We start from the raw sequence: 15,743 nt of genomic DNA on the forward strand, positions 1-15,743 counted from the left end.
TGTAACAACAGAGAGATGGCAAAATCGTTCATTAAGAACTAAGACATCTTGGACGTTTTTCAGAAGCTGTCTGGCTCTTCTGTCACTGTCATAAGAGTCGCTGACTGATGCTGAAATGCTGTCAAGCAGCGCCCTCTGCTGGTGAGAGAAAATGAACATTTGTGACGGTTTTAGATAACTACAACTCAATTAAATAGCTTAAGTACTATCTCTTGCACTATACAAATACATATTATATGATTACATATGGAAGAAGCAATGGAGCAGTTGTTTAATAGAAATCACAACAAATCCAGCTAAAAATGTTTTATGTGAAACCCATCCCCAATGTGTGTGTGTGTGTGTGTATGTGTATATATATATATATATATATATATATATATATATATATATATATATATATATATATATATATATATATATATATATATATATATATATATATATATTATACAGTAAATAAGTAAATAAATAAGGTATATAAATAAATAGTTATTAATTTTTTGTCCACTAGAGGGCAATGAAGGATCAACTGTTTGAAGTAAATCTCAAGAAACGTCTTCAGTTACTAGCCGTTAGTAATATTGTATAATATAGTCCTTAAATGATTTTTCTTCCTTTGGTTTAATCAGTTATCATCTTTTTTTTTTTTTACTTCCAAAAAACCTGTGTAGTTTAGTCTTTGAGTAGTGTTAGGATTGTTATTAGTTTATTTAGGTTTTTAGATATATTTTTATTTTAAATATATTAATTTATATTATATTAAATATAGAATTTGAATTAAAACATTTATTTAACATTATGACATGAAAATAACAATATAGTTGGCCTATTACATTTTAGTATTAATTATGCTATAATCTAATGTCATGTTAAGGCAAGCCCTATAGAAACTCTCAATTGTTATGTATTCAGGAAGTCATTCACACATGGTCGGTCCAATACACCACAATTCAAACAACGTCCCAACTGCACACAGCCCAAGCTGCTCGGCTTACTCTCCCACTCTTTCTCTTTCTCTCTCTCTCTCTCACACACACACACACTCACACAAAGAAAACAAACCTGTTTGTCTGCCTGTTAGCTACCCGGAAACTGATCAGAGAGAGAGAGAGAGGGAGAAAGAGAGGTGAATGTGTGCAGTTGAGTTCCTGTCCATAAGCAGCATGAGCGTGAGTGCCTCTTCAAAATTTAGGACACAGAGATACAATCAGACAGACTGACAGAAATCACATGGATGAGAGAGATAATGGCTGAGCAAGAGCACTAAATGTCTGTATGGGTGGAGTGATGGTGGGACCTGGAGGCTGGTAGATCTGAGAGTAAAGCTTTAGTATTTCAACTATTTTTGGTGTCATGATTTTGGGTTACTTTGTAATGGAGACATGGCAAAAAGACACATGACTAGAACTGTGTATCTATTTTCTGTGGAGGACCTTTCGTTATTTTTTGCTAAAACCAGCCTGCATAGTTTTTTTGTCAGGTGTGGCACATGTGCTGTTTGGGTAAGTCAGCTTTTCTTGTTCTGCTCGGGAAGAATGTTTCTTGTGAAACGAATGTGGCAATGATGACAAATCTTCTTCTCACTTCATCTGACCCGCGGACCTTGACATGGGCAGCACAAAGTTTTTAAACTGGATTATTGAACTAAGTTTTGCAGTGGTAAGATGACTGATGACCTCAGCCTGAGCGTTCTTTGCCTTCTGTCTTTGAATACTCACCACCTCTATATCCTCCATCAAGTTCTCGACTGTTCATTTTGAAATCATCATACTTACAGCTGCGTTTGAGCTTTTCCTATCATTATATCATCATCTGTGATAACAGGACAAAGAGTTACTGGGGAAGTGGTTTTCATATAAATCACGCTACCTAAAAATAGACAACTTTTCTGAGAATAATGGAGATGTGAATTAACCACTTGTTATTATATCTGGTCATTTGATAAGTTATAGTTTCAGAGGATTTCATCTTTTCAGACTAGCTCTGCTACAAATGACGCTTTGCATAAACTCAGCCTATCAGCTGTTACATGCATATAAGAGAATATCTACATCAACTACACTTTAATTGTGTGAAGGAAGTGATTGTTTCAACACTATTTTCAATGACTGTTGATTGAGACACATGGCAGAATCTTAACTAGCACTCCACGTGTGACACATTGGATATAGCTCATCTATCATGGCAACAGCTAGGCGTTCGAGTCAAGCTCCTGACACTTCTCAGACCGTGTCTCAGTCCCCCACCAGCACGGACCGTAAACTTCTTGATAAAGTTCTCAGGAGACTGGACAAACTGCATAAACTGAGCACCAACCCCAGGTTGGGTCTTAAAAACAGCCCGCCGTACCTTCCCGAACTAGTGTCGGAGACCGCCATCCACCTGACAGAAGTATGGGCTCCCTACAGGGGCTCCATGATGGCCGTGCCACGAGGGGACGAGGGTGATTATCTGAGGATCCACGTTCGACACCTGCTGGACAAGGCAGATAAAGCTGTGCTACTGTTCAAGGATGGCAAGGAGAAGATGTTTGAAGAGACATCAAGCTACAGGTAAGACAACACAAGAAGCACAGAGGTCAGTTTTTAGTCTACGCTCTGGACTCGGTATGTGTGTTCTTCAGAACATCTCAAAGACGATCATAATTGAGTGGACTGAAAGATATTAAAGGTAAAAAACAGACACAAGGTACATAGATAATAAAGCAGATTAATCTGGTTGGTTTTAGGTAGTTCCATCAAAAGTGTGAATCATTTTTGCTGGTGATATATTTGATATACTTAAAATAAACCAGAATAATATACATTTTTTTTAATAAAAAATAAAAACAGAGAAATGCTCCAAAAGTAAAAAATTTGTAAGATTGGGTATATGTTTATGTGTGTGTGTGTGTGTGTGTTTGTGTGTGTATGTGTATAAATAGTATATAAGTACATATAAGTACTAACCCTAACCCTAATCCTAACCAAACAGTACCAATTCTCTAAAGTGGGTAATTTGACATGTAGTTATAAATTAATGAGATTAGGTTGACTTGGATTATCAAAATAAAATGTAATCATATATTAAATTATAAATTAGTGTGTGTGTGGTGAGAGATTTCATCTTTTCATTCATATAGCTCTGCTAAAAATGATGCTATCCATAAACTCAACCTATCATAAGTGGTTACATGCATAAAAGTGGACTTTCTCTACTACACTTTAATTGTGTGAACAAAGTGATTTTTAGATGATTTAGATACATATCAGAACCTTAATTTAATAGGTAGTGTGTGTGTGTGTGTGTGTGCGAGAGAGAGAGAGAGAGAGAGAGAGAGAGAGAAATAAAGTATAAATTAAATTAACAGGTTTCTTGAATAGAGCAGACCTAAAATGTTTTGTTTACCAAAAATTTACCATATAGCTCGGACAGAAATGCAATAAGTTTTTTTGGTAACTGAAGAATCTTGAAATGTCAATACCACTTTAATTCAAGATTTATCAACCACTTCTCTAACAATGGTCCTTTGGTTTTTGTCATCTAATTATAATAAAAAAGACTGCCAAAAAGCAGCAGAAATACATTAAGTATTAAAACTATTTAAGTAGTCGTAGAAAAAGTATTTAAATTAGGTCATCAAATGAAATGGTAACACTGATTAAACATTTGCACGGCACGCTACATGTACCTATAAATAGAATTACAATGCTTAGCAAAAACGTCTGTCAAAAGAATGTAAATATAAGTACTGACATGTCCACACACGTATAAGGATGGTAATCAGTTTTGCGAGGGAAAAACGATCCTAGAAAAAAGTCCCTGTTATAAACCTTAACAACAATTTGACTGGAATAAAACACCTTATTTTTTAATCTTAAGAAACAAAAGATAGACTTTCTGTCCCTATTTAGACTTTGTGGTGAGTCTTGACCAAGTCTCTGCTCTGCTGTGACTACTAATGACCAGTGTGTATAGTGGGGCATTATCATGGAAATGGAGGAAACTTTCCTCTGGCGACGGAGGCCAACAGTTTAATGTTATGTTTCGGCACAGCAGTGGCTGTTCTGCTAATTTCCTGATCACAAAACATAACTTTATTTTTTATCGTATTACTTTTGTTTATGCACGGCAAAAAGAGAGAATGAAATATGCTCCTCAAATAATACATCACATTAGAGAATAACATAAAATCCCTGAGACCCAAAAGACATAATATTTGGTCTGCTCCTCATTTATCTCCAAGTCAAAGTAAATAATGGGCTTGTTTGCAATGTCTGCAAATTGTTTACCTTCTCTTCTGTTTGAAGCTGAATAGCAAGACCTTCAAGTCGCAGGGTTTTTTTTTTTTCCTTCTTTCCACTTGAGCGCCAATGTGTTCAATATTTCACACAGCATGTCACAGCTGGACCTTTAGGGTTGAGAAAAGTTTGAAAGAATACAAGCAGTATCACAATTTGTCCATCACTTATGATATGCTGACAAAATACATGGATGATAATATATTTGATAAAAAGATACAGTGGGTCACTCCCCATTCCTTAAATTTCTGATTTTGTATTGAGAAGAATGAAATAGCCTATTATATCTCCCCTGTAAGCAAATTATTTATTTATAAGAGAGAACGAAATGACCACAAAAACCTAATACAGTACATGTGGGTACATGGAGCTCATTTCACCTGATTTATGACTGCTGGGCAGCGATTAGACCATGGCAACATGGTTAGTGGACAGGACAGTATGTGGTGGAAAATTTAAGAACGTGACTAAAGGAAACTTCAGGCCTCAGAAGCGCTATACTTTCTGTTGGCTGCTCAGATAAAAGGTAAGAAGAAATGAGGGCTTTGTGGCTTAGCTACTAGAGATAAAAGTAGAAACAAAGCGGTCATATTGTCTGAGTGGAAAAATCTGTTGCACAAGCCATGGTTGGTCAGTTTAGCACCCAAGTTAGATGCACATGCATCTCAACACGCTAAAGCCACATTATCCAGAGCCTAACAGAAACAGACTCAAGGAATCCCAATTCTAAGATTTATTACTGACTAAACTGTACACTGAAAAAAATGTATTGCCGTTAAAACAGTTTTCACTCAAAAAGTAGTAGTACATTTCAGAAGTAATTCCTGAGAAAGATCAAGTAACATATTGAATTAAGAATTACATGTTTAAGAAGAAAGACTGAAATAGTATTTTCTTGTAGAAAGTGCTCCAATAGCCTTATTTACAACATTAAAAAAACAAGCAAAAAAACAATAGACATCATAAAACAATGAAACGTTGAAACATCACCTACTACACAAAAAACAATGCATATTACATCTGTACTGTTGTGTGCATTTAATAAATACATTTATTTTCCCTGTATTTATGCAGTCTGAGTTAATTATGCACATTTGTGACACGAGTGTAACAGATGAGAGGTGCTGATCTGTGCCGTGCTGTGCGTAGAGGATGCTGATGCTACCATGGCAACCTCTTTGATCAATTAGTAATGGAAAATTCTGTCAGCCCGACCACAGACACTCAGGACAGGATGCATCAAAGTACTACTTCCTGTTTCTAGGCGTTAGAGTGCATTGTGCTTATGTCAGTCTTTTGTTTCTTTTTGGGTGTATGTTTGTGCAACTTTTTAACATGATTTTAGAACACATTAAAAAACAATTTTCATTGTGCACAAAACAAAAAAAGCACCACAGCTCTTCTGTGCACCTAGTATTTCTAGACACTTTATACAGACAGATGTGTTTCACTATGTAATATTTGTACACAGACAAAATATGTATATTTTTAATGTAAAAAATATTACATTCTTTCTATTTCAGGAGAAATCTTACTAAGCTGTCACTGCTGTTCAGCCACATGTTGAATGAACTACAATCTTTGTTTCCTGGGGGAAGATTTCAGGGTGATACTTATAGAATTACAAAGACAGAGGCCAAAGACTTCTGGAGGAAAGCCTTTGGACACAAGTATGACAAAAATAATTTACTTTAATGTGTACTGAAGATTCAGATGTACGCATCCATCTTTGGATCATTAACTCTCTCTCTCTCTCTCTCTCTATCTGTCTATGTCTCTCTCTCTCTCTCTCTCTCTCTCTCTCTCTCTCTGTCTATGTCTCTCTCTCTCTCTCTCTCTCTCTCTGTCTATGTCTATGTCTATGTCTATGTCTATGTCTATGTCTATGTCTCTCTCTCTCAGATGTATAGTGCAGTGGAACATTTTTAAACAGCAGCTGAGGAGGGTTCATTACTTAGAAGAGGGAATGGAGGCCATGGCTTTGAGGTCCACAGTTGATCTCACTTGTAACGATCACATATCCATCTTTGAGTTTGATATTTTCACCAGGCTTTTTCAGGTATCCTAATCTTGATCAGAACTTTTGTTTAAAAAAAGCAGCAACAGTCCATGACTTAATATTAGATATGTTTGATAAAATAAGTCATATAAAATAAATCAAGCATGAAAAGTAGATTATTACATTTGTAACATTATATATATAACATTATGTATAACATTTGTTTATTATAGACGTTAAAGTTTCAGGCCTTCTAATCTATTAATGAAAGTTGTCTGCAATAGAACATCACTTCATGGTTCTCATGGAGTTTTTTTTTTTTTTTTTTAGCCCTGGTCAACTTTGTTAAGAAACTGGAATCATTTAGCAGTAACTCACCCAGGATACATGGCTTTTCTCACCTACGACCAGGTCAAGGTCCGACTAGAGCACTACAGACACCGTCCTGGCAGGTAAGACAATGGCAAAGCCCAAATGAGCTGATAAACCCCAAGTATTATGGATAGCTCATCTAGGTTTAACCTTAGAACTACAGTGGTTTAGATCTGAACTCTCACTGGCTCTCTCCACAGCTACATCTTTCGTCTCAGTTGCACACAAATGGGTCAGTGGGCGATTGGTCATGTGACCAGTGATGGCAACATTGTGCAAACCATTCCCCAAAACACACCTCTTTACCAAGCACTCATACAAGGTTTCAGAGAGGGCTGGTGAGTTCAAAATCTAATTAAAAAAAAGTACATGGAAATGAAATCTGACATCATAATGTAATCATAATCTGGATGCTTATATCTACAGCTATTTGTATCCTGATGGGCGTGATGTAAACCCAGACCTCACCAGCCTGTGCAGTTCGACTCAGAAGGGTCGAGTCAAAGTCACAGAGGTAATATATACCTCAACTATATAAAAACGTGGTCTTTTCTTCAAATAAACTAAATGTTTTTAGTTTATTGGGGGGGGCATGTTACAATAAAATGTCAGTTATAATAATATTAATAATCTTGTACTATACTACATTCAATTAAATCCTCCTTTTCTTTTCTTTTTTTTGCATTTGTGTCTTAAAAGCTGATAAATTAGAGTTTGACATACTCTTTTTTTTAGCAATTTTTTTGTGTGTCTCTAATGCAAGATGCACTCTATCCTTTATGTGTTGAATTTCTCTCTTCAGGAGCAGTATGAATTATACTGTGAGATTGGCAGCACATTTCAGCTCTGCAAAATCTGCACAGAACGAGACAAGGACACTCGCATTCAGCCCTGTGGGCATCTGCTGTGCAAGCCCTGCTTGACTGGCTGGCAGGTATATCATTTTCTTATTGTGCTCAGACCTCTATCTCCATTCACACTTGCATGCACACTCACAATCAGTCATGGTCAAGTAACACCCAGAAACCCACATTCAGAACAGCTATACATGATTACATGATTGAGTTTTCCGTTGTTGATGTACAAACATATTAAATAGAACTCATTAGAATACAACTCTTTTACTTGAAATAAACCACTAACATAAACAGAGAATTAAATGCTTGCATAAAGCAAAGTCATTCAGAAAGCAGTTCCGCATGAAATATTGTGTTTGCCACAGTGTCATGCAGCATGACCTGACATTTTGGCTCAAGCTTCCTGCCTGTGTTTGATCAAGCATATGTGTGCAGTGTGACTGATTTTCCACTTCTCTTAAGTCACTCTTCATTGCATGCTAAGATAACATTTACCCTATCAAACGAGAGGACGTGATGCATTTCTGTAGCTCTACATCTTACACATTCAAAGACATGTGCAACTCTCATAAGATGTCAAGAGATAAGCAAGTCTTTCTTGTGGCGTGATGTGCAGGAGAAGGATGCCCTTGGGAGCATTAAATAAGTATGTGAATTTGCATGTGAAAGTTGTGTCGCTCCCTCTGATGTGCAGAAGTCAGACGGGCACACGTGCCCCTACTGCCGCTGTGACATCAGAGGCACAGAGTCCATCCTCATTGAGCCCTACCAGCCAGCGAGAGACAGGAGGGCAGGGGGGAAGGAGGAAGAGGAGGAAGACGAAGATGAGGAGGATGATCATGAGGATGTGGAGCTGGTGATGAAAAAACTAGCTTTTATGAAAAAGGTGAGAGTGTGTAATATGGGAACCAGGAATTCTTTGCTTGGCAATCTGAAATTTCCATTTATTTATTTTATTTTATTTTTTTAATTGAATGAGATTTTACTCTTATATGTTTACTCTTGTGTGCTTACAGTTCTCAAATATGAATTTCCATTGCTTGTTTTTTTATATAACCAACCACATTTACACAAAACGCCAAGACCTCTAGACCTCACACTGTCCTTTCATACAAAATACATTTACATTAAACAAACAAACAAACAGTTTTTACACAATTTATACAATTATTCATCAGTATAATGGCTGGATTATTGGTGATTGCATAATCTGTTCTGTATCAGTTATCAGCCAATATTACAGTTTTCTCAATTTGTTTATAGATATTAGTTGTGAATGCTCATTTCCAGTTTTAAAGTTTGATTACCTATTTAGATTACCTTTGCCACCATCTAAAGCTCACGTAAAGTCCATCTATAAAAACACTGTTTAATGTAATATTTAATAAATCTCAAAATGAATATCCATTTTTCATACTGTTAATGTAAATGTTGTGATGACTAAAATTACCTGTAGCAAAATGCTAAGATGACATTTTATTATTATTCATGTATTCATTTAAACAAAGTTTTATTTCATTTGAGTCATTTAAACAGAATTTTAATATTGACCAATTGTTGGAGCTGTACGATAAATTGTATTGTATTCATAATCGCGATTTGTTACTTTCTCGATTTATTAAGCAAAGTTGTCTGCAATATTGTCTGCCTTTTTTTTTTTACTGAAACTAGCTTTTTTTTATTCTCTAGCTTTTTTTGTATGATCATCATACAGCAAGTTGCTTTGCTATGAAAAACATCTGCTTACACAATAAATGAGAATGTAATTTTAGATTTGATTCCTTGCAAGTCTTCAGTTCACTCTGACTTTAATGGTTGTTTAATCTCATTCCTCTCTCACTATTTCAGATATCACAGGAGGAGTATCAGGTTCCTCGTTCCAGTCTATCACCCCCCCCTCTTCCTCCCAAAACACATTCACTTTCCCCGTGTCCATCTCCCAAACCGGCCTCCAGATCCTTGAGCATAGGCACACAGGTCAGCCAGTTTAGACTCGTCTGTCTATTTATCTGTGCTGTTTTTAAATCACGTTGTGGTTGTTAACCTAATTCTGAAATGAATAACGTTACTTTTGTAAAGTGCATAGTCCTCAGTGGTTAGTAAGTACATTTAGTGGAACTGTAATCATGAGAATCAGTTATCATTCTCTCTCCGCAGAAAGTCAAACATGGTTCCTGGTCAGAAAACATGCTGAGACAAACTTCCTCAGATAGGTAAGAAATGTTTTGAATAAGCATTATTTTTACAGCACAGTACACATGATTAAGATTCTCCTTATGAGTATTTGGCAATAATGCATGAATACATTTGCATTAGATCCTCTGCTAGGACACCTGTTTGATCTTGATGGTAACTGACGTCATGCTTCCACTAAAAATAACCTTGACATTCATTGCATAAATAGTTCAGAAAAGTTAGCTACCATGCTAGTTGCTTTCAGATGCCACTTTGATAAGTTTTCACCTAATGCGGTTACATTTCTCACATTTTAAGAATACCTTAAGTGTCCAAATACATTCTGGAGTTACTGGAGTTATAATAGAATTTTTGATGCATTAGTAAGTTATTAAATAAAAATAATAAGCTTCCATAATAATGTCTTTTTCTGTTATCCTTTTACTGCTTCTTAATTGGATTCAGAAGTGAGGAACTTTTGGAAGACTTCCGCCCCTCCTCTTTGCCATGTGTCAGAAACAGTGGGTATCATAATTAACTTTCATTCACCTCTTGTATGCTTATCATAACTGTGATATTTCTTACAATAATTTTCTTAAGAATACTTGTGACAGGTTCTGTTGAACACTTGAGACGACCGAACATGACTTTGCTGCTGTTGTACTGACATCTAGTGGCAGGATTTGAAATAACACATCTGATGAAACATGATTTCCTGTCTGTGTAGGTGGGGTGTCCTGGGAAGGGCCAGCAGAAAGTGTAAAAAGGAAAAGGAAAGAGAAAAGAAGGGGCAATGAAGAAGAGGAAGAGCATGACAGAGGTGTGTTGGATTCAGAGCCTCCCTCAGGAAGTCAAATTCATGGGGAGAGAAAAGGAAACAATTCATCCTGACAGGAAAAATCACTTCAGACGTCAGACTGTACAGTTTATTGGCAAGACAAAGCAATCTTGTGATATCTGCAACACTGGACAAACAAAATGGTTCAAAGGACTCAATAGTGATCAGATTCAGAACATATATGCATGCAGGAATATTAGCTCCATTGACCTTTGCATTGACAGCAGAAAACAAGCATCTTACTGCTCACATCTTTTTAATACATTTTAAATTCTACCTCATGCCTACTAAATTTTATATAACAAGAACTGTGTTTTGACAGACCACAATGAATAAAAAATGCTGTTAATTAATCAAACTGCTGACTTTTTTCATTTATATCACAAAATATAGGTTGTTTAACTTTTTCTAAATAAGATAAAAGTGTGAAAGTGAAGAAATATTTTCAGCTCAAACCAAAACCCCAAACAAAGTTTCACAGTACAATAGATAACAGCAACATAGTTTGCAAATTCACAGTGTCATATTTAGTAAAAGAATGTAAACAAACACTTATTGATATTCTTGTTACTGCCGAAAGTCTTTCAGAGATCTGTCAAATGAAGCAATGGTTTTCCCAGGCTGGCTGTAAATGAGAATCTTAACAACGGATTGATTGCTCCACACTGTTTCGACTTGGTCTCTGCTGCCCTCTGCTGGATTGAGACAGAACTCAATTTGTGTTAAAATAATAGAGTAGCATGCTTCCTGTTTGTTTACAAGTGGTTGGGATTCACCTGAATGCATTCTTCTCGTTTCTTTCATTCTTCTATGATGAGTTTCACATGATTTGTCACCGTTACAGTTATAGTGTGACAAGGTTAAGTTAAACCTGACTTTCAAGCCATACAAAATGTGATCTATTGGTGCCCCATTGGAGTACAAAAACTGAAAACATGCCTATATGTTGAATCAATGACCTGGATACAGTAGTATAACTAAACACACACAAATAATGATAATAATGATAATAATAAAAAATAAAGTTTAACATCTTAAACTAGTTAAATTAGTTTACCGGCCATTTAGAACTGGTGCATCCCCCAAGTGAATAAATAGATAAATAAATACAATGATAATAATAATAATTAAAAAGCAATTATTCAAATCTTAGATGTTTACCAAGATTATCCTTCTATTATCTATTGAAACCCACAATAGTATTTAAAATATCAGTAAGCTTAATATAAAATCATAATTTATTAAACCCTACATATCAGCTTATGAAGATGATATTGATATATATATATATATATATATATATATATATATATATTTTTTACATTTTTTAAAAGATCTAATTCTTTTAAAAAGTGAGTTAAAAAATATTTTATTTGACTTTCTTTGCAAATTATTAGTACAGCTATCCAATTATTTTTCTATTTCAGTATGTTCTGGTATGTGAGTTAAAATTCTAATGTGATGTGGTCCTTAAAATCACTATCACTAACAAAAATGTGCAGTCACTACCGAAACATGGGATGTTTTGTCAAAAATAAAGTATACTAAATTATCAACTGAAATAATATGATAGTTTTTTATTCAGTGTATATTCAGACTAATGAATCCTTAACTTTACAAACAGTATGATCACCTTTTTTGCCTTTTACAAAGAAAAATTGGATTCAAATTGATACAAATCTCATAAATTACATTTTGAAATATTGTTAAAATGTAATTGTTATTGATTTTCCTTAGCTTCTGCCAAATGACTAAATGTAAACCTTCTAATTAAATTATTATTACTGTGTTTCAGTGGTGACAAATTTGGAGAGAGGGCAAATATTCCCAAACTTTCTGAAAATACAGTATGATACCCTCATTAACTGCATAATTACTAGAAATGTGTAGTTCTGTAGAATGGCCCATACACGTCTTCAAATTCGCTTTCCAAACGTCATTTCCTCCTCCCCCCTGCTGTCACTTTATATGAAATCGCAAGTGTTTACGTTTGTTATTTAGCCTGAAGAAACGGGTTCGTGTTTGTAAAGTTGGCAGTTTTTAAAAGCAACCTGAAAACAAAGTCTGATTATGAGAGTGCTTTAATTTTGTTTTTATGTGTTTATCGCACATCGCATAGATTAGCCTAGTTTCGATTTCCTTGGATTTCGTGGAAACAGAAACCAACATACACGACAGAGCCATGGACAGTCGGTGAGTGGATATATTTGTCAGTCTTTTCAAAAACATAACAACTTTTACATATTTATGTATGTTATGTTATTTTCTTACGTGTCACTTATAAGACCGTCTAGTTGACAAGTGCACAGTTCCTATTAAAATACAGTAAAGCTGCGCTTATTTCAAGATCATTAACTTGGGCCGTTTACTGATGAACTGTATTATAACTTGACAAGACATATTAAAAAGTGTTAAAAAGCAGCTAGAAGCGAGGTATAGGTCGACGGTGTTTTAGTATCTTATAACTCAAGTCCTATCTAAAAATATTGAATCGCAGCGTAATGAAACGAGAAAGATTTATTTGTGAACCATGTAAAAATACTTGAGGCACCATTTCTTGTTTTGGATTCATTACTCATAAATAAGACACAAAATGTCACATTTGAGCCACCTTTAAAAGAGTGAGATTTCACCAGAATGTAAAGTATTGACAGAATGTCATGTTTTTATATAGATTGTACATGCCAGCAAAAATACAAGAGGATCGTTTCAACAAAATCAAGGATTTGTTTGCCTCGGAAAGACCTGAAGAAATTCCCCACCGGCTTATGTCTCTGTTGGAGGTCTTTGACCGTTTTAAGATAGACATCGCTGTGACTGGAGAGTCTGGTGCAGGAAAGTCTTCTCTTATCAATGCGATCCTCAGATTGAATCCTGATGACACAGGGGCTGCTCCAACCGGAGCGGTGGAAACCACAAAGCAAGCAACCATGTATCAGAATCCAAATCTCCCACACATCAGACTGTGGGATCTTCCAGGGATGGGCACCCCTTCCTTTGCATCCAAGAGTTATGTGACGACAATGAACTTTGACCTGTATGACATGTTCATGGTTGTGATGTCAGAGAGAGTCAGAGAAAACAACATGCTGTTGATTGATGAAATAAAGCAACGAAAGAAGCCATTTTATTTCATTAGAACAAAAATTGATAATGATCTGCGTAGAAAGAAAAGCAAAATCTCCCAGATACGTGCACTGGATCAAATGAGACAAGACTGTGAGAAATATCTGAAAGAGAAGAAACTGGACCCCCATGTGTTCCTAGTGTCATCCCATGAGACAGAAAAGTATGAGATGCAGAACCTCATGGACACTTTTAAGGATGATGTTTTTCAACTTAGAGCAGAGTTGTTTTCAGATTTTCTGGACAAGATTTTGCATGGAGGATGGATAAAGGCTTGGTGAGTGGATATACTGTAATTGTGTGGTTGTAAATGGTACTGTGTTGGCTTTTATACCATTTTTAGGAAAACATGAAATTATGTGAAAGTTTGAAGTAGGATAGTATATTATTTTCCTGCAAAATGTAGTCCTATAATATAATAAAATGTTTATTTTTTTATTATTATTTTATAGACTTACTGACCCTGACATATTGTCACAAGGGTCTGCTGGCGTCCTCCCTATAATATAATTTCCTCTTCTGTTTCATCATGGTTAACCATATCATTGTTATTTGGCAGATAAAAGTTTTTAATCACCCTAACATTTTTTTTTATGTAATACCCCAAATCAAAAAGAACAATTCATTTTGATTCAGAAATTAAGAACATTGTCATCATAGATGAGTTCATTGCATGTATTTCGGAATAAAATAGAAATAATAAAGAGGGCAAATAATGAATTTCAAATCTCATTCATCCTAACATTGATGTAATTTTATTTTTGTATTATTTTAGGTATGCTACCAGTCACATCCAACAGACTGGGAAACTTGAAACAGAGGACATCAAAGCATTGCAGGATATGTATAAGCGCACAGGCTTTGGAGCTGCGAAAGTCAGTGTTGTTCTGGAGGCTTTGAGTCACTTTCAGCTAGATGTGGCAGTTTTGGGTGAGACAGGCTCTGGAGCATCCAGTTTGGTAAATGCCTTAATTGGGTTGAAGAATGAAGAGTGTGGTGCGGCTTCAGCGTCCGTCAGCAACCCAGCAATGAGTCTGGGATACCCAGATGTCCGGTTCTGGGACATATCTGGCATAGAGGGGGTCATGGATTACTCGATGTATGAGATGAAACAAAACCTGAATTTTTATGACTTCTATATCATCATTGTATCAGACTGGCAGAAAGCACGGCATTTAAAACTAGCCAAAGCAGTTGAAGAATTAAGGAAGCATTACCTCTTGGTCCAGACCAAAATTGACTGTCATCTACAGACCCAAAGTGACTTGTGCTGTGATGAGACTGAGATACCTGATGGGCTTCGGGCACAATATAGCCAGAAGCTTCAGATGGCCAAACTGTCTGCTCAGCAGATGTTTCTCATCAACAGTCTCGACAGATGTGCATTTGACTTTGTAGGTTTGGAAACTGCACTCTCCTGTGACCTCAACACTGTCAGGACAAGTGCTTTTGCATATTATATCAAAAACAGTAAGGAAACATAAATAAAAACATTTTTAGCTACAAAGGTAAGATATGATGCAGACTTCTGTTTAATTTACCATTAATTATTCAAGCTTATTATAGCATAACTGCTGTTTTCAACTGGTGTGCAATATAATATATTAATAAAATTAACAAATAATCTTTAATTGTTTATTATACTGTATAATTCTGTATTTTTTGTCTGTGACAGATCTCTTATATAAATACATAAAGAAAACGTTAGCAAGGCACCACGTTTTGCTAAGATTGCTTTGTCCTAATTATTGCAAAAGAATAGAAGATACACAGTTGGGAAACAGAAAATTATTTGTAGAATTTGTTCTGCAGTAAAAAACGTGAGCTGTTGATCTCAATATACTGTTGTAATATATGTTTGTATTAATTGCAATAAGTGCAGTTTTCACAGTTAGGACTATTTCTTGTTTATTAAAATGTTTATGGAAAATACACCATGCTTCCATTCTTGTTGTGCAAACCATAAAAAAGTTTTAATGGACTGTGGGTAAGTTGTACTATAACATAATAATTAGATTTTGTTTTGTGAACCTGAAAATCATAGAAATAATTTATTAGTAAATTTGTAAGTAATTTGATATTTACGTGTACTC

At 35.4% G+C, this 15,743-nt stretch overlaps 2 protein-coding genes across 2 annotated transcripts; both read left to right on the forward strand.

The window, feature by feature from the left end:
• Window positions 1-671: 671 nt before the first annotated feature.
• Window positions 672-10,882, forward strand: cblc (Cbl proto-oncogene C, E3 ubiquitin protein ligase). Its single transcript, XM_052579697.1, has 12 exons — window positions 672-2,555; window positions 5,807-5,953; window positions 6,186-6,342; window positions 6,613-6,734; window positions 6,855-6,992; window positions 7,081-7,168; window positions 7,457-7,588; window positions 8,206-8,397; window positions 9,360-9,488; window positions 9,669-9,724; window positions 10,152-10,207; window positions 10,414-10,882. Exons 1-12 carry the CDS (start codon window positions 2,185-2,187, stop codon window positions 10,575-10,577), a joined length of 1,752 nt encoding a protein of 583 aa, XP_052435657.1. The 5' UTR covers window positions 672-2,184; the 3' UTR covers window positions 10,578-10,882.
• Window positions 10,883-12,460: 1,578 nt separating this feature from the next.
• irgq1 (immunity-related GTPase family, q1) lies at window positions 12,461-15,582 on the forward strand. Its single transcript, XM_052579698.1, has 3 exons — window positions 12,461-12,717; window positions 13,199-13,927; window positions 14,426-15,582. The coding sequence occupies exons 1-3, from the start codon at window positions 12,707-12,709 to the stop codon at window positions 15,132-15,134; spliced, it is 1,449 nt and encodes a 482-aa protein (XP_052435658.1). The 5' UTR covers window positions 12,461-12,706; the 3' UTR covers window positions 15,135-15,582.
• The last annotated feature ends 161 nt before the right edge of the window (window positions 15,583-15,743 follow it).

This window comes from Carassius gibelio, chromosome B16 (assembly GCF_023724105.1).
Source record: "Carassius gibelio isolate Cgi1373 ecotype wild population from Czech Republic chromosome B16, carGib1.2-hapl.c, whole genome shotgun sequence".
NCBI classification, from domain to species: domain Eukaryota; kingdom Metazoa; phylum Chordata; class Actinopteri; order Cypriniformes; family Cyprinidae; genus Carassius; species Carassius gibelio.